The sequence below is a fragment of the Eschrichtius robustus genome, chromosome 6 (assembly GCF_028021215.1).
Source record: "Eschrichtius robustus isolate mEscRob2 chromosome 6, mEscRob2.pri, whole genome shotgun sequence".
In the NCBI taxonomy this organism is placed as follows: Eukaryota; Metazoa; Chordata; class Mammalia; order Artiodactyla; family Eschrichtiidae; genus Eschrichtius; species Eschrichtius robustus.
The window spans coordinates 30,217,531-30,236,061 of NC_090829.1; the positions used below are offsets into that span (position 1 = coordinate 30,217,531).

Sequence of the window (18,531 nt, forward strand, 5' to 3'; positions counted from 1 at the left end):
GAAACTGAAGAAATAGATAGCTAGAAACAATACTATAAACTAGAGTAACCAGTTGTATATAAATCACTCATGGAAAATTCAAGCAGTGAAAAAGAAATCTCTATATGGCACAGAGAAGTGATATTTCTAGTGTTTTCAAAAATGTGGAACCAGTTTCTGTGGGGTTTCGCTTGGGAAGTCTTGATGAGGAAGAAAAAAAAAGGACACATTAATAGATAAGTGATGTGGGGAGAAATGAACTTTCACCATTTAATTTCACTTTTTTTGGGGGGGCCATGCCACGTGGCTTGTGGTATCTTAGTTCCTGGACCAGGAATTGAATCTGCACCTTTGGCAGTGAAAATGCAGAGTCCTAACCACCAGACCGCTAGGGAATTCCCTCGCTGTTTTATTTTATCAGTGAGTCAGCATTGAAATAAATAATGCTTTAATGAGAAAATATAGATAAGTGATGAAGAGATGCTCTGCCATATTTTAGGGGCTATGGTGGGGTGGAGGAGGAGGAAAAGAATGAGCATGTATTATTATTGTTCTCTTAGATAAAATGGTTATGCACCTGCTGTGCTGTGCCGTCTGCTGCCATGATCACATTTGATGAATAAGATCATGTTTGAAAGTCAAAGTAACATACTCAAAGACCCAGATTAAACCTAATTTCTTCAGAAGACCAATATTGCAAACTAATATTTTTCAAGAACTGGGGATATTTTATTGCCTTATATTAAAGAGATGGAGGAGAGATTTAGCATGTTAAACTAAGGAATAGCTGGACTCAAATAAAGGACAAAGTTGGTTATATTTAATAGAACAAGTCAAAAAAAAAAAAAAACAAGCTACTTTTCAGCACAATATACAAATCTTCTGGTGTTTAAAATATTGTGTATTTTACAAATCTGGGAAGCTGTATGCAGTATTATACTTTTAGGGTAGAACTATACATCAGGACCGATTTTTTCTTTTCCAAAAATTAACATATTTTCAATGTTTAATTACTTTATAAATGCTCCAGTCTTTCAGTCTTTTTAAAAAATTACATTATGATGCATACTGTCAGAGGAATAAAATTAAGTTACCAGTTCAAAGCTCAGATCATTCCAAAGTTATTTAGCTTTTACATTCTGATTTCCAATAATCACTCCATTAATAGTGTAACTGAGACATGACTCTTTTCTCAACTGACAGCTAATTTCAGGTAAAGATGCCTTACCTTTCAGATGGTTTAGATTCTGACAGCTAAGCATCCATTCTCCAGGGTTCTGGGCCACCATAAAAGCATCAAAGAGGGTAGCAGGAAAGAGATTGATTGTATCAACACGGTAGTTCTTATTAGTCAACACTTGCCCGTGGAAGAAAGCTGCATGCACATCAACTTCATTACCCATACCAAAAAGATACCATTTTACTCTGTCCTCAGCACACATGGAGAGTCCTGGGAGACTTCCAAAAGCATATCCATTCACAGCTGTAAGTCAAGAGCAAAGATTGTGACTAACAGACATTGGTGACTGGGATATTGATTGTTACCTCTAAATAAAATCAATTTGGGATTGAAAATACCTGGCACACATGCTGCTATTCTTCCCTCCTGTACCCACATCAGACATTGTTAATCAATCACAGTACTCTTTCATTTTGGACCTGAATTCAGCCTCAAGATTTTTGTCAACACAATATTAGCACATGAACACAACACTGAAGATGAAATCTATTTGCTGTCTTTGTTATAAACTCTACACCTCGGTATGTTCATGTGTATATTTGTAAATACAAATGTGTACATATATACATACATATATATAAATGTGCACACATATAGTAAATAGAAAAAACACTGAAGTTTATTTAGGAATCAATCATGTATCGTTGGTGGTGGTGGTATGGATGATGTCAGTGTTTTTTGTTATTGTTTATCAGAACTTTTCCAATTTTCTACAGTGAATGTGAATTGCTTTTGTAATAAGAACACAAGGGAAACTTTTTTTTTTTTTAAAGATTGAAAGACAAAATTGGAAGAAATGTGAAGGAGGAAAGAAGAAATGCAGGGGAAGGACAGTAGGAACAATTGACCAGAGCCACAAAGACCTAAGAGGTCAAAAGCAGGATAGCCTGATTCTTCAAAGAAACTAAGGGTCACTGCTCAAACTGAGAGGTCCTAGAGTTAAGGTAGAAATCAGTTCTGGGAAGTATTGCGAGGTAACCAGATGCAACAGGGATACCAAACCAGGCTTAGCCAGACTAGAAGTTTGAGTCTCTAACACCTATTTTGGTTAGCACATAACAGAGGCTGTATTAAAATATGGAAAGAGGATCTTTCAGCCAGAAATAAGCAAAAGTTGGAAATAAAAATCCATACTTTGTTAATTAGTTAATTTTTCTTCTTTGATAGTACAGTTATTTTTGTGTCCTCATTTTCTGAGTAAGGGTTATCTTTAAGAAGCTATACACAAACTGACGAAAATCTATACTTATTGGTTTAGTTCTTATTAAGGGATTTGATTTTTTTTATGCAAATTCTGAGTGATAGACTATGTTACTAACCCCATTATTTTGTGTCTGAGAATCAAGGAGAAGCCCAGGCAGTGAAGAAAGCATTTTTAGAAGAAATAAAGTGAACTAAAATATAGGAAAAAATGATGCAAGTTTGGGGGGGGCGGGTGTTGAAGAACAATATGTATGTAAAAGAAATACCTTTTAGAACTAGTGGTTTGAACTATTTTCTTAATTATAGTGCAATACTTTACAATATAATTTAACAATTTTAGGCTGCCTCAAATAATTTTTAGAATGAGTTGGGAGAATAAAAAATATGCAAATATAACATGCATATACATTTAACCATAATTGATAATGTTTTATCCTTATTGGTTTGGAAACAATTTGATGTATCCAGCTTTACCTGGCTCAGAGTTTTGATTGGACATGTTTAGCTGAATATCAAGTTGCACATCCAATATGCTTTGTTACCAAGGGCATAGATTAGAAACACACTACTTATTCATGTGAGGGAATAAGAGTAGCAGAATTAATGGACCGAGAAAAATAAGATAAAGTTAACAGATCTTATGTAATCTTACAATACATTCTGTTACTCTCCTGGAAGTCTTCATTGTCTTTGTCAACCTTCTCTGGTTCAGAGCAGTAGGTCTTAATGTTGTCTTCTAGGTACCAGCTGAGATTTTCATCCACAACAGAAAACATCACCACAAATTCTTCGTCAATATTTTTTTCTTTTTCTTTATCCAGAGAATCTGAAGTGAAAATTACTATTTCAGTAGAACTTAATTTTTAGCATGAATTTTAGCATGTGATTTATAGTTTAAAAAAATTTTTGTATTTATTTTCCTAATAAACCAGAAATCTAAACCAGTCACTTCTGTTTTATAGACTTGGAAACATTTAAGGAATTTACGTTCAGTAACCTGAATGTTGTTCCATGTATTCATTTTTCTCCTTGCTCTTCCTTGCTCTTCCTTTCCTTTTTTTCTAGACTGACTCACTGCCTCTCTACCTTACCTACTCAATCATAACACATAAGACTTAAAGTATATTTAAAAAAACAAACCTCCCTCTCTACTGTCTTTAGTCATTTATTGTGAGTAATAATGAAAAAATGTACCTTTTTTACAGTGTATTAAGGGTCCAATGAGTCCTGTGGCGATATCTCTTGGAGCATCAATGTGGGAATGGTAAATCCTGGTCACACAATTGCTGTCTTCCTTACCAGGACCTTGTTCTGGGTTGGCATGCAATATGTACATACACTGTTCACCTGGCCGCACTTTGTCATCTGCTTTTTGAAAATCTGTGGTGTTATCAGGGTAGATGGCCCCTAGGAAACAACATGCAATGAAATTACAAATTGAATGTGTTTGAGCTTGAATGAGAAAATAGATGGTCTATTAGTTCATTCAGCAAACATTTATTCAACATCTAGTATGTATCCCCTTGGGAACGCAGTGGTGTTCTATTTGAGCACAGAAGAATAAAAGGCAAATGGCTACAGGGTCTGGAAGTTTCACAGAAAATGTTATCATTTTTTATACTTGACTGAGTCTTCAAGGAGCAGTAATAGATATGTCAGCAGCATAATGACTGTTGGTTTGCAATTTAAAGAACCACATTTGCCCTGGGGTTATGGTATGGAAGTAAGAGCAAAATGGCTGCTTTCTCCTATCACTTGAAGCTTCTTGTATGATATCAGATTTTTGCCTGTGAAGTAATCATGGGATTGTTTAATTTTGTAAATTTCCAAACATATGCAAAAGTTGAGAGAATAATATAATGAACTTCCATGTGCCCAACAACCCAGCTTTAACAATGATCAACTCAAGGCCAATCTTGTTTCATCTATACCCTCACCCACTCTTAACAATGAATTAGTCATCATCAGTGAATTATTCTAAAGCAAATCCCTGACATCATATCATTTCATTCATAAATAATTGAGTATGTATCTCTAAAAGAACTCTTTTTTCTTCTAACATAACCACAATACAATGGTCATACCTTAAAAAATGATTAAAACCATAATATACCATGAAATTGTAAAAAATAAATAAGATGACAGTCAGCTTTTATGCTATGAATGTAATTGTTTGGTTTAGAAAAACAAATTTAAAAATATAGAAGATCAAAATATTCACCCTGTAAAGCAATACCTCTTCTAAATAGAAAACCAATAATTAATTAAAACTAATTTTATCCTAATTTCCAAACTTGATCCTTATAATTTCAATGAACATGGCCTCAGCATTTTTGCCTATGATAATAGCTGACATCTATTGAGCTATTATTGTGTACTCTCATTGTCCCTATTTTATAGATGAGAAAACTGAAGCACAGAGAATATAAGTTAACTTGTCCAAGGTCATTCAGTCAATAAAAGGCAACACTGCACTCAAACATCGGTCTATTAATTTTGAAGCTCTTGTTCTTAATCACAACAAAACACCATCTCCCTTCATCATCATCACCGTCATCATCATCATCATCATGATGTACTAAGAATGAGATCACAAGCACCAAATCTAATATTTGTTCTTCCTGTACCATCTTTAAGGATTCCAAGTCCTACATTCAAATGACCTTTTGGTTAACTGTGTCTCAGATGTGACTCTGGGACCATCCAGCCACCTGCACTACTTGGCTACTGTATGAGACTACTCATGCTGCCTTAGCTGGGACAGAGTTTATCCAAAGTTAGGATGGAAGGTGACAATGGCTACAGTATGTTCACATGTAGGAACTTCAGAGAGAAGACAATCCCCATCTTGAGTCCTGTTTCTTCCTTCTGGATTTTTGTCTTTTCCAGGCTTTAATGCACACTGCCCATTTCTCTTATTTTGACCATTTGTCTGGAAAGGCGTTGGGCACTGGGAAGGAAGTCCCAGGTCTCACTGACTCTCACTACATGAGTCCACACAGAAATTCTATGACATTCACACTTCACACAAAACAAGCACAACCCAGAGAAACACAGCATTATTAGGATGAACCAAAATACTTATTCATAAAATAGTTTAGAGCTAAACAACATAGTACAGGTCTTATCCAGGAGGAAAGTCCATAATCTCAGAAGTTAAAAAGTGTTCCTACTGAAAAGGAAGAGGAAATTCCAGCTAACATACGAGCTGAACTTACCCTCATGTTCCTTATAGTAAGTCATTCCATGTGCATGAAAAGTATAGGGCCTAGAGGCAAAGTTTTTAAAATGTACATAAACTCTATCTCCAGTTTCAGCTTTGATAATAGGGCCTAAAAACCCCAGCCAGACAGGTTTCTCTATAATTGTCTTAAAGGTTTCATCTGTGTACTGAAGATACAGGGCCTTCTTGTAGACTTTTCCAATTCTATTGGGGCCATTTTGAAGATAGATATTGGAATGTTCCCTGCAAAGGAGAAGAAGACAACTCTATTAGAAGCCATCACTTCTGGGGATAACATTATAATGAAAGAGAAATGAATGACCATATCATATTAAATGTTTGCCAGTTGTTGTAGGGATGCCTCCAAAAAATGAAGAGGAGAGCTGGCACTTAGCCCTGTTATTTTAGTTATGTGAGGTGTCACACATCAGCTATATGGCAGACCACCATGGGTGGATGTGCCATAAAAATGTAATGCATCTTACCAGAGTATTTCCTGTAAGATTTTCATGGTAAAACACAGAGGCATTGTGGAATAGAATACAAAATTAAAGTGAAATATTAAAATAAAGCAGTTAATGAAGGCATTTCTCAGTTATGGCGTACCTCTTTCAGCCACTGGAAAAATCTGAGTTTATAAGCATTCAATCTGGATATGTGAGATGTGAAAGTGAGTGGATATTTTTTTCCTAAAGTAAAACTAATAATGCTAAAGTAATTCCATCTTTTTAGTTTCTTTTAGCAAAAATAAATCAAAGTTGGAATTGATTCATCAATGTGTGTGGGTCTTAAAATTATCTTTGCATTTGAATTACCCCTGTGGTTTTTTAATCCCTTGCTAGCAAAAATACTTGAACATTGAATGTTTATATTCTGGTTAGTGGCTGATTAATAGTTGCTTAAAACTTTCCTAAAAATATCAGTAAATTGAATAGTAGCCAGGAAAAAAAAAGAAAAGAAAAGAAAGCAAGTTTGATATTCAAACTTTTGAACTGATTCTTAAGTTGTTGTCCTTAATGCAAGCCCAGAGAGTTCAGTGGGATTTACTTGTGCGCAATGCCATCTAGCCATTCGGGGAAACCCACTTAAAACCTGGACTTTGGCAAGCCCTTCCACAACCGAGGTCCCCTCCACTAGAATAAAAACTGCTAACCCCAGCTGATGGTTTGGGGTTTGTGTTTGTTCGTGTGTGTGTTTGCGCGCACATGTGTGTTTTGCCTACTTTGATCTCGGTGACTTTTGATACCTTACCATTTTCCATTCAACCCATATGAGGCCAGATAACCTGACTGAGGAGGAATAAACTTTGTCTTGTCTCCTCAGCGGGAAGCTAATCAGAAAGAGTGAGGGGTACTTTTCCATTCTCTCTTCAAGATGAGGGCAGGGCTTGTCTGGGAGCTCTGGACTTTCTCTGTTGCAAGGTCCAAGTTTAAAGACCTGTTTTTTTAAAAATCTAGGGCTCTGACCTAATGTTTCTTAAGTTTTCATGTGCACAGGAATCTACTGAGGACCTTGATAAAATGCAAGTTCCTAGGCCCCAGCCCCACTGATTCTGCTTCTGTGCTGCTGGTGTGAGGGTCAGGCATCTGCATTTACTAACAAATACCCCTGTGTGTTCTGATGCCGCTCTGCGTTCATGGGCAACCTGAGTAGGGGAGGCTGCAAGGGGAAGGGGAAGAAAGCGGCCCAATCCCATAGGCAGTGGGATTCCTGGAGAACATGAGACAGTAAAGTGGCAGATTCTGTTTCCAGGCCGTACCCTGGTCGTGGTCAAACGTCTGCTGGCATGGCAGCATGGAGCCGCCAGATTGAGCCTGAGTGCTGGGACCAGTGAGCAGGGCCGCTTGGCAGTGGTCCTGGTGGCTGCGTTTGGGCATTGGGAACAGGCTTTGGAGATAGTAGAGCCCCCGTGTTCTGAATTGACCGGGGGGTTTCAACAATGAGCATCTCATAGCTGTCACACTAGGGACCCCAATTTTTAAAATCCTGGATTGTTTAAACCCCAGGATTCTCAACTTGTTCACTGAAAGATGAATGAGATGGGGTTCCCTTCCCCTATCATGGTGGGAGAAGGGCCAAGCTGGAAGTTAGAAAAATAAAGAAGTGACATTTTTTGTACCCGGGATGGCAAATCCATGCTTAGGCCTTTATTTCTCGTATTTGTTTTCATTTTCTAATTGTTGTTGCAGTTTCCATTTTGTTAGAACCAAACAGAAAAAAAAAAAAAAAAAATTAAGAAAGGCTCTGAGAGACTTCGAGGACATCAAAATACATGGGGAAACATTCTTCCCTGGAAACTGCAGCATTAGTACGGACAGGAGTATTCTTAATAAATAGATGTTTTACCAACAGCAAAATTCGGAGGTACTGAAGGCCACTGAGATTAAAGGCAGATTCATCCAGTCTACACTGCTGAGAGGAGGTCAGGAAGAGGGCAGTTCAGTCAGGCACGCAGCGGCAGCTGCAAAGCTTACAGTGCAAGGATGGAATTACTCTTGGGTCACACCAGAGGAGCCTGGACAGCTCAGTCTCACACAGGTCCGTCTAAGCCTCGGGGTAAATTTCCTCCAGTGTCTGTACACACTCTTATTGCTAGGGGATTGGCCCCAATGATATTTAAGTAGAGATTCTAATCTGTGTTCTACCATGCTCTGTTGATCCATATCTTAAATAAAGCCAGAGTTTAAAAATAGGCCTCAAGGGCTTCCCTGGTGGCGCAGTGGTTGAGAATCTGCCTGCCGATGCAAGGGACACGGGTTCGAGCCCTGGTCTGGGAAGATCCCACATGCCGCAGAGCAACTGGGCCCGTGAGCCACAATTACTGAGCCTGCGCGTCTGGAGCCTGTGCTCCGCGACAAGAGAGGCCGCGACAGTGAGAGGCCCGCGCACCGCGATGAAGAGTGGCCCCTGCTTGCCACAACTAGAGAAAGCCCTCACACAGAAACGAAGACCCAACACAGCCATAAATAAATAAATAAACAAATACTTTAAAATGCTGTATAGTATTGCAAATAAATATTATTAAAAAAAAATAGCCCTCAAATTCTTAAGGCTTCATTTATAGTGTGTATTTATATTTCCTAAATGTGCCTCTAAAGCATTAAGGAATATGTGACATCCCATTTCAATAAACTGTAGCAGACTTTGTCAAAATGCTTTCATTGTATTGAAATTCTCCTGTATTCATCATTTCCTGAAATAGGAGAAGCATTGTCTAAGTTTTGGGATTCGTTTTTTTGTGTACAAAGATTTTTGGGGGAGGAGTGTGAAACTTACTTAAAAAATAATTGATCTGAAATTATAATCTATCCAGTATTTTTAACATTTGGAATTCCTTTTATATACATAGCAATATGCAAAATGTGTTTACCATCTTGTCTTTTTTTCTGAAACAAAATTAAATCTTAACCAAATTGGGAAATATATCATATCATGTGATAGCGTGGGGGAGGCCTGTTTGCTTATGCTCTGTCTCCAAAGGAACATCAAACTGTCATTAGGGAATGTCTATTTAACTTTAAGAGCACAGCTTTGGGGACAAAGCATCAGTTACTGGAAGCTTGCAGGAAGTTTGCCAGTCAGATATCCAGTCAAAAAAATCTATTATGGTTGTTCTTTGACCCAAACAAGTAATTCACATCAATCATAGTTCTTTCTGTTGGCAACTGTAACATGTTCTTTTCTATTCATTACAATAGCTATGTCCCCCTCTCAGTAAACACGTCGTTCCTTTTTAGCACCCCTAATTCCTATAATCCTATAGCAATTCCTCTAATTTCTGGTAGATTCAGACCCAGAAGTGAGTTTTTAATGGTAGGGGAATTAGAACATTTTTTACACTGCCTTAGTAAGATAATAATAATGCTACTCCCTCCCATAAATTCAGAATGTACTCAAGGGGGCCTTGGTTTATGTTTAGCCATGGTTACTACAATGTGGGTAATACACGTGAAAGGTTTCTGGATTCTTAGCTTCGTTAATTGAGACATAGTATATTAGTTTTCTCTTGCTGTGTAACAAATGATCATAAAGCAGCTTAAAACAGCACCTATTTATTATTTCACAGTTCCATGGATCAGAAGTCTCGCATGGCATGACTAGGTTCTCTGCTCAGGTTATCACAGCTGGCATCAAGCTGTTGGCTGGGCTGAGTACTTGTCTGGAGGATCTGTGGAGAAGTCCACTGCCAATCTCACTCAGGTGATTGGCAGAATTCAGTTCATTATGGTGGTAGGACTGAAATTCCTGCTTCCTTGCTAGCTACCAGATGAGGACCTCTCCCAGTTCTTTAAGACCACCCATATTCCTTCCCAGTGGCTTCTTCCATCTTCAAGTCAGCAACAGTTTGTTGAATCCCCCTCAAACCTCTTTGAATCTCTCTTACTTCCTTTTCTTCTACTAGAGAATTCTCTGCTTTGGACTAGACCCACCCAGATCATGTCCTTAGTTTAAAGTCAACTGTATCACTGAATATAACATAAATCGTGGGAGTGATATCTCACCATATTCACAGGTTCTGGAGTTTTAGGGTAGGATATCTTTGCGGGTCATTAAAAAAATTCTGCCTACTGCACACAGGAATCACAAGGAAAACAGTCAAAAATTAACTGGCAGGCAAAGACAACCTGGGTATGCATAGCACAAACTCAAGTGAATTATAGGTTCTCACTAGCCTGGTTTCACTAGCACAGCATGAAAATGGTACCTAGGTGTCAGCCCTCTTTTGGATATGTTCTTGGGGAAAATAGCTGCTGTGACAATAAATTGTATAGCCTGAAAAATATAAAATGGTGTAGTTACTTCGTTAGCTCCTGCACACAGGCTGTCCTATATGAAGTGTTTATACCACACCAGATTTTGCTTACTATTTTTTATTTGGCAACCTTGGAGTATGAGTCGTCATAAGTGACTTTTCCAGATAACTTTAGCTCATAATTATACCTCTTTAAGAATTATTTAAAAATTTAAGACCATTTTTGAAGGGGTAAAATGAATGCCTTCAGTGCAAGTCTTTTCTTTAAAAATGTTTTGTTTGCTTCCTTGTTTTCTTAAACAGGGCGTACTGGGAAAAAAATCAACTTCTTTTCTGATAATGATAGTAAACATTAACATTTATTGAATATTTATGGTATCCTGATCACTCAATATTATAATTATAATACTTATGATTATACCATAGTGTGGAATGTTCTTGGTTTTTTCTCTATTTCTTTGGGTAAAATTTGAGCTGTCATTTCTTCTGGTCATTGGGTCTGCTTATGATGACATCTTCACCATAATATTTCTGATTTATTTCTCAAACCTACAATGGGCTGGAAAACTAGGTAACAATGTTTGTAAGAACTGTGTGTTAATTAAGCGTCACCAAGCCTGAGTGAGAGCCTATGAAGTTAGTGTAAAAGGGTTTTGTGATGGCTCTTCTTGTGTTTAAGGATTTTTTTCACTTATTTCTAACATCCTATAGGTCACCAGGAAAAAAAGTAACCTGAAGAGAACAGGAGTATTGCTACTTATCGCTACTATGTAACCAACAGTCAATACATATTTAATTAGTGTCTACCATGGGCCCAGAACAAAGTATTGCATTTGTTAATTGTTTTAATATGTACATCTTTTATTCTCATTTAAGTACAAATAACTTAGGAGCAGGAACTATATTTTATAGATCTTTACTTATTGATTTGTTGAAATGACAGATAAGGCACGGACCTAAGTAAATGGCAGTGGAGCATAAGGAAATTACTTTCTACCTCACCCCATTAGAAATAAATATTACTGATATAATAAAAAAAAGTAAACTCTATTTTCCTAGTTAAAAGAAATCCATACATTTTTCTCTTTTATATCTGCCAGTATTTTCAGTTCCACTAACCCACGTACAACTCCATAAACTGACTTTTCTTATTTCGTTGTATCTTCTGATTTATTTCACGGTGTGAATCTGTCCGTACTAGGAGCAAGGGAAAATTCTTACAACACAGCCTATAATTTTGTCTAGCTTCCTATATACTTTTATTCATTCACTTTCATTTACTCAAAAATATTTATTTAGTGTCTCCTATGCTCTAGGTACTAGTGATCACTGGTGCATGAAACAGATGGAGTTTCTGCCATCTCAATACATACTTTCGTCTTCATTGTTCCAGACCTTCAAGGTCAACATCAGCTTAAACCTAATTCTCTGCCTAACAACTATCTTGCACTCTTTCAACCTGTTTCTCAGCCTATTTATCTCCACTCCTTTTTAGCCTTCACACAACGAGTGTTAGTAATCATGCCTGGTGATATCACATCAGTCTTTGCCATATTTATGTCCTACCCCCCACCAATTCATATGTTGAAATTCTAATCCCTAATGTGATTGAATTAGGAGGTGAGGCCTTTGGATGTGCTTAGGTCATGAGGGTGGAGCTCTCATGAACAGGGTAAATGCCTTATAAAAGAGGCTCCAAAGAGATCCTTAGTCCCTTCCACCAAGTGAGGACACAGTAAAAAGGCTATGATCTCGGAAGAGAGATGACCATGGTGGCACCTTGGACTTCCCAACCTCTCGAACTGTGAGAAATTAATTTCTGTTGTTGAAAAGCTACCCAGTCTGGTGTATTTTGTTATAGAAAGCTGAATGGATTAAGCAGCTGGACATTTCGCAAATCTGAGACAAAAAGAGGAAGCAAAAAGTTGCTACCTAAACTCATCTATACAAAAAGGTTAGCATAGTACTGGCAAAATTGCTAAAGACCTATTCAATATTCGCTGTTCAGATGTATTAAAAATTTCACAGACAGAGTGAGCATTGTCATCTAGAGTTTGCACAATTCTAGGCTGTTGTTGAAGCAAAAGGAGATGATCAAGCCAATGCTGTATAACCTCTCCAGCACACACAGGACACTAGAGTATTTAATCTTTTTTTTTTTTTTGATTGTGCTGTGCAGCATGTGGGATCTTAGTTCCCCAACCAGGGATCGAACCCACGCCCCCTGCATTGGAAGCGGGAGGGCTTCCAATCTTAACCACTGGTCTGCCAGGAAAATCCTTAGAGTATTTAAAAATAAAGGAATTCTCTTCCCTCCCTGCAAAAAAATTCTTAACAAAGCCTTCTTCTCTTCTAAATTTCTAGAATTAGAGAAGACTTTACTAAAGCGTGCTTGGGGCAATGTCTTGTACTTAGTTGATGCCCAATAAAACTGATTTGATTTTTGACCATGAATAATGGCAGAAGGATGGTGGGTGAGGGCGTGGAGTAGGGCAGTCTCCTAATATGTCCCCTAATATGTCTGACCTTTTAAAAAATGTGTCTAGTTTCCCTATTAAAAAATGCATAATTTATATTATGTTTAGTTAGGGAAAATGCTGAATGCATACAAAATAATGGTCCTTATGAAGCCATAAAAATATGTCATGTCCCTAAGAAGAGAACAGTAGCTCAAAACCAGGCTTAAAAAAAATATTTGCAAGATATACTAGTTTTATTTACAATTAGTTATCTTTAGGTCAGTAACTTTCCTCACTGCATATTACTGAATTAATAACTTAACAATTAGGTATTATTATCAACTTTGAAAAATTTCAAACATACATAAAATTAATGAGAATAGTGTATACCCATCAATAGAGTCAATGTTATGAAATTTGGCATACTTTATAGCCAATTTTTAAAGATACAATCTCAGCAGTTAATGGTCATTGGGTTCATTTGTCACCATTAACATACATTTTTAAGTATCACTATTAAGATACATTTATCATCTTTAAAATACATTTTTACCACTAAAATACATCTTTAAATGTTGTGAATATTGGTTTTGAATAACAAATTTCAATTTGGTGTTAAATGTTTAACTAACATTATTAAAAGTGATGATCTCTGTATAGATAAACTTCCATCACAAAAAACTTCAAGGAAAACTATACCCCTGGTTTTTCATGTGGTGGATGTTGCTGGAAATAAGGGACCTTTCAACTGAAACAAGAAAACCTTTAAGTTACATAGAGCTTTTTGAGGAAGCATTATAATAACTATCTCACATTTTTTTTTGCACTTGTATTATGTGCCAAGGACTGTACGAAGAGCTCTACATGCACCCACTCTTTAAACAACCCCCTAAAGTATTCTCATTATCTTCATTTTACAGATTAGGATGCTGAGTCTGAGAAAGATGAATGTAATTAACAGTCCAGAGTCACCCAACAAGTATTAGGCAAAGTCATATTAAAATTGTATTTGAAAAAAAAAAAAATTGTATTTGAGTTCTATAAATGATTCTTTGAAGGATTAAAAAACCTTTTATTTTTACCACTAGTAATCAGTAAACGGTATAGGAAATATAAAATTTTATACAGTCATTCTTTAGATGAAAGAACTTCTGCATAAACAGACAAAAAGACTGAACCCTGATGAGAGATGTGATACGAACCAGAGGGGGTAATAAGAAGCCCACACTGTTCCTCAGGACCAAGTGGAAAGGAGTAAGGCAGCCTCTCAAAAAACAAACAAACAAAATCCCAGGAATTAGAGATTTATTAAAGTGTCTAATGTTTCAAGTCCATATTTTGCAGTTTTTGTATATACAAATTAAAGAAATATTTCATCTTATTGGCTTTATTTTTTTAATCAATAATTTATAAATTTGGTCTATAATCAAGAAAAAATAGTGACTTACGTGTCAACTGAAATAAGTTTCTTTTCCCCATGGTCAGAGGCATAGTCCCAAGTTGTTTCAATAATTCCAATGTAATAATGTTTATCTTTCGCCCAGGCTGAGGTACTACATAAAATTAGAAAAATACAGAGCAAGGAAATCTTCATTTTTTTTTTCCTCTTGGAGCCTGAGAAGCAATGGAATGAAATCAGAAGCAGGCAACTTTATAAATAAGCCTTTCTCCCTTTATTTGCTTGATTGACAGAATTTTTTGTTGCACAAGACGAAATTATTTCGTTAAAGCAAATAACATTTTCCACTTCAGTTCAGTTCTCGTAAACCCAGGGAAAACTTAGTCGTCCATTGCCAGGATTCTCTGATTGCAAATAAAAAGTCAACAGTTATTGTTGGAGGTGCTGGAGTGTGTATAACTCTGTGCTTCTACCATTCATTGTGTAAATTCCAGGAGGGCAAAGATCATGTCTAAATGCTCCTTTTGTTCTTCCAACAATATGCTACAATACAATGCCCTCTTTCCTTTCGAAAAGCCTAACAATACCTAGTTACAACTTTAAGCTACAAAACATGATATTTAGCATGCCAGATTTAAGTACCCTCAAATAAGAATTTATTTTGAAGGCTTTATTTATTTTGTAAGCTCCAAACACATCTGCATAGAAAGTTTATCAGATTATTGTGTATTGCTATATGCAAATAACTAGCAGAGAATAACAGGGGTTGATGATTCTGTTTTAATTATCGAAGAAATCAGACATAAATAAACCTGTCTTCAAAGGCAAAAGTTGATTTTAGTAAAGAGAAAGACCTCTAGTTTATTAACCTGAGGTTTCTCTCTCTGATGTGGACATGAATTTGGGGGTAAAAGACTTTTTATTTTTTAGTTGAAGAAAATCCTGATGATAACAGTGCACATTTTGTGCTGATGTAATCTTTTTCTCTAGAATACCTCAATGCATTATGTAAGTATTTGCCAAAAGGTGTTTATAGAAATGGGTTCGTATAGGAGAAGGCACCCCGATGTTTGAACGATTCATTCATTTAATAAGTATTACTGAATGAGCCCTCTGTGTGCCAAACACTGTTCTAAACACTGTGGGGATACAGCAGTGAATAAAACAGACATGAATCTCTACCCTCGTCAACTTACATTCTACTGGGGAGAGACCAACTATATACAAATGAAGAGTGAAATATTTATTATTAGCAACAAGTGCTACAGAGAAACATAAATCAGAGAAGGAGACTGAATGCTAAGGAAAACAGCAGGATGAAGATCAAAATCTGATGACACCATGTGACCCCAGGCAAGATACATACTTGACCCCAGCCTCAGTTTCCTCACCTTTAAAATCTCAGCCTCAGAGGGCTATTGTCCAAATTAACTGAAATGACCCATGTTAGGTCACACAGTGGAGATTCTCCTTTCACCAGCTAACAATAATCTTAACTAATTATCTTGATACAGAAAATTGGGTCACAATGCCCAGGATGTCCCAAGACCTCCTTCTTGAGGCACCTTAAACAATTGTGCCCTCATGCCCACTGAGAGAACCTGAGTGGGACTAAAATCTTGCCCAGACTCCACTGGCCAAACCCTGTGTCTTGCAAGATGTTGTTCCTTTTAAAAATTGGTGCCCAGAAAGGTTCCTTTTTTCCAAATGGTCCACACAGAGAGAACATCTTTTAGTAGTTTATTCTTGTAGAGGGGGCACTTTTCTTTTGAGGGGGCACTTTTTAATTGGCATGAAGCCCCTTTATGAGCCAGTGTATGGCTGATGGTGTAAATGATGCCATCTTGGGACTGCACAGTTCTTGTTCTTCCACTGACCCTACCCAGGGCTGTACTATGCAGGAAATCACTTAGTCTATCATCGAGGGCTTTGTAGTTAATAGATATTTTTTTTTTTTATACATACAGTAGTTAGTTTTAATTTTTTTTTTTATTTTTTTTTTATTTTTTTTTTAATGCTATTCTTGTCTGCTTACATTCTTTTTATTTATGTATGTATGTATGTATGTATGGCTTTGTTGGGTCTTCGTTTCTGTGCGAGGGCTTTCTCTAGTTGTGGCAAGCGGGGGCCACTCTTCATCGCGGTGCACGGGCCTCTCACTATCGCAGCCTCTCGTTGCCGAGCACAGGCTCCAGACGCGCAGGCTCAGTAATTGTGGCTCACGGGCCGAGTTGCTCCGTGGCATGTGGGATCTTCCCAGACCAGGGCTCGAACCCGCGTCCCCTGCATTGGCAGGCAGATTCTCAACCACTGCGCCACCAGGGAAGCCCAATAGATATTTTTTAATGATCTTTAGATCCAGGTGGCCTCTATGCCCTGAAGACCTTCACTGATATATTGCCAGTGCCCATGAGACTAGTTACCCATTCATAAATCTTGACTTAGAAGTGTGCCTCCTGTTTCCAAGCAACTACCCCCATACCCTAGGTTAGCTATAAAATTGTCCCATTGGCCCCTGGGTGGTGTGGAGAGCAGCTGTGAATGCTTCTGGATCCTTGTCTGCCAATCCTACCCTGTGAGGAATTTACTCTAAATAAATGAATCCATTGATTGTATGGAGCTGCCTGCCTCGATTTCTGGTGTCAAGATACCTTCTCAGTTCGTGGGCACTTTCTGTCCCCTCCATCCTCTAACAATTGGTGAGCCAGCCAGGAGACAGAAAATGACACAGGAATGGGTAAAGGGGTCGTGCTGGGGGAAAGCCCACTGTGGTGGGGGAAATCCCAGGCTGCCAGCCTCTTCCATGTGGGGTGACCTGGCTAGGTTTGTGGGACGCTTTGGGCCACTGTGTGAGTACAGGATGCCTGGAAAATGCCAAAGGGCTTCCTAGATATATTGACTGAAGCAGCAGGAAAGTGAAAGTGGAAAAAAAAAAGTGAGCAATCTATTTCAGCTGTTGCATGGCCTTCGTTATATGCTCTAAGGATTAGCACAGAAAAGGAATTCTAGCTCAGCAGGAAACTAGAGAAGACTAAAGAGATTTTGTTGTTAGAGAGGGATGTCCAGAGGGCATGTTCTGCCACTTGTGACCTCATGTCAAAGAAAATACAACAGGAAGAGCATATTGTAGTGACGGCATGTAAGATAGCTAAAATGCAGGGTGGTAGGCTGCCCCACTCAAAGGTGAGGACTGTTATTTCACAGCAGAACTGGGACTCCAAGAGGTGTGATCCTTGGGATAATGACTTGTCAGAAGATGAAGACGTAATTATAGAGGAGGAAAAGGAAGCACAACCTCTGATCCAAACTAAAACACAGGCCACTAGGGAACCAGGAGATAATTGAGAGGAGATCCCTACAAGCCCCAAAACAACAGTGCCAGAATATTCCTCCGTTGAGTTAATGGAATTAACCAGCAGGTTTAACCAGAAGAGTAGGGAAGGAGTAGCAGCCTGGATGCCCCATTTATGGACTACTGGGGGAGATGGCATCATGTTAAATGGGTCAGAAATGTCTAAAATGGCCTTAGTTATAGTGCAGCCTGGCCTCTGGCAACGTTTTTATGTGGCCAAGGGCGCCTAGCCAACTTGAGTGAGATGTGCCGTCCCCACCCCTAGGATGGCATCTATAGAAGAGTTACAAGAAATAGCACGAGAATTAGGAATGAAGCATGCGATCAATGTCCCTAATTTCTGAGGACCTGATAAGGAGTTATTTACAGCAGGTATGAAGGATCGTGTCCAGAAGACTACTCCAGGAGCTTGGTTAATGACCTTGGTTAGGGACGTTAGTTTCAGTTTTGGCCCCAATTGTTAATCAACCCATTTAGATGATTGTGGCCATGATAGCTGATTTAAGTGAGACTGAAAAGATCTGACACAGGGGAAATAGATGGGTAGATAACACCAAAGAAAAAAACAAAAACAAAAAAACACAAATAGTGAGGAAATTAAAGAGACCCAACTAGAATTTCCCACAGCAATTATGGCAAGAACTTGTATTAACCAGGACCCCTAAAGGGAATATAAATAAATAACCTAATTTGGTCCTTTTAACCTTATAGAAAGCATTACCCAAAGAGTACCAGTTTACTCCCCTGACAGCAAGAGGAAGGGGCAAAAGCCCACACTCCACCACTGTGGAAAGATGAAGATCAGGGGTGGATACCCCCAGTTCTAGGGATCAGGGCTAGATACCAGGGTTGCTCCTTGGTATGGTCATAAGGGGTGACCAGAGACCCAATGTTGAACTATTTATTGGTCCTGCACCAATAAA

At 38.0% G+C, this 18,531-nt stretch overlaps 1 protein-coding gene across 2 annotated transcripts in view; it reads right to left on the reverse strand.

Annotated features, from left to right (window-relative positions):
• The window catches only part of CP (ceruloplasmin), a 62,889-nt gene extending 48,413 nt beyond the window's left edge, over positions 1-14,476 (reverse strand). For both annotated transcript variants that reach the window (XM_068546075.1, XM_068546074.1), the window contains exons 1-5: positions 14,306-14,476; positions 5,641-5,888; positions 3,617-3,829; positions 3,075-3,248; positions 1,208-1,462 (exon numbers count right to left, since the gene is read on the reverse strand). In XM_068546075.1, coding sequence (XP_068402176.1) covers positions 1,208-1,462; positions 3,075-3,248; positions 3,617-3,829; positions 5,641-5,888; positions 14,306-14,451 — 1,036 coding nt within the window. In that variant the 5' untranslated portion in view covers positions 14,452-14,476. The remainder of the gene's footprint in view (positions 1-1,207; positions 1,463-3,074; positions 3,249-3,616; positions 3,830-5,640; positions 5,889-14,305) is intronic.
• Positions 14,477-18,531: the final 4,055 nt, after the last annotated feature.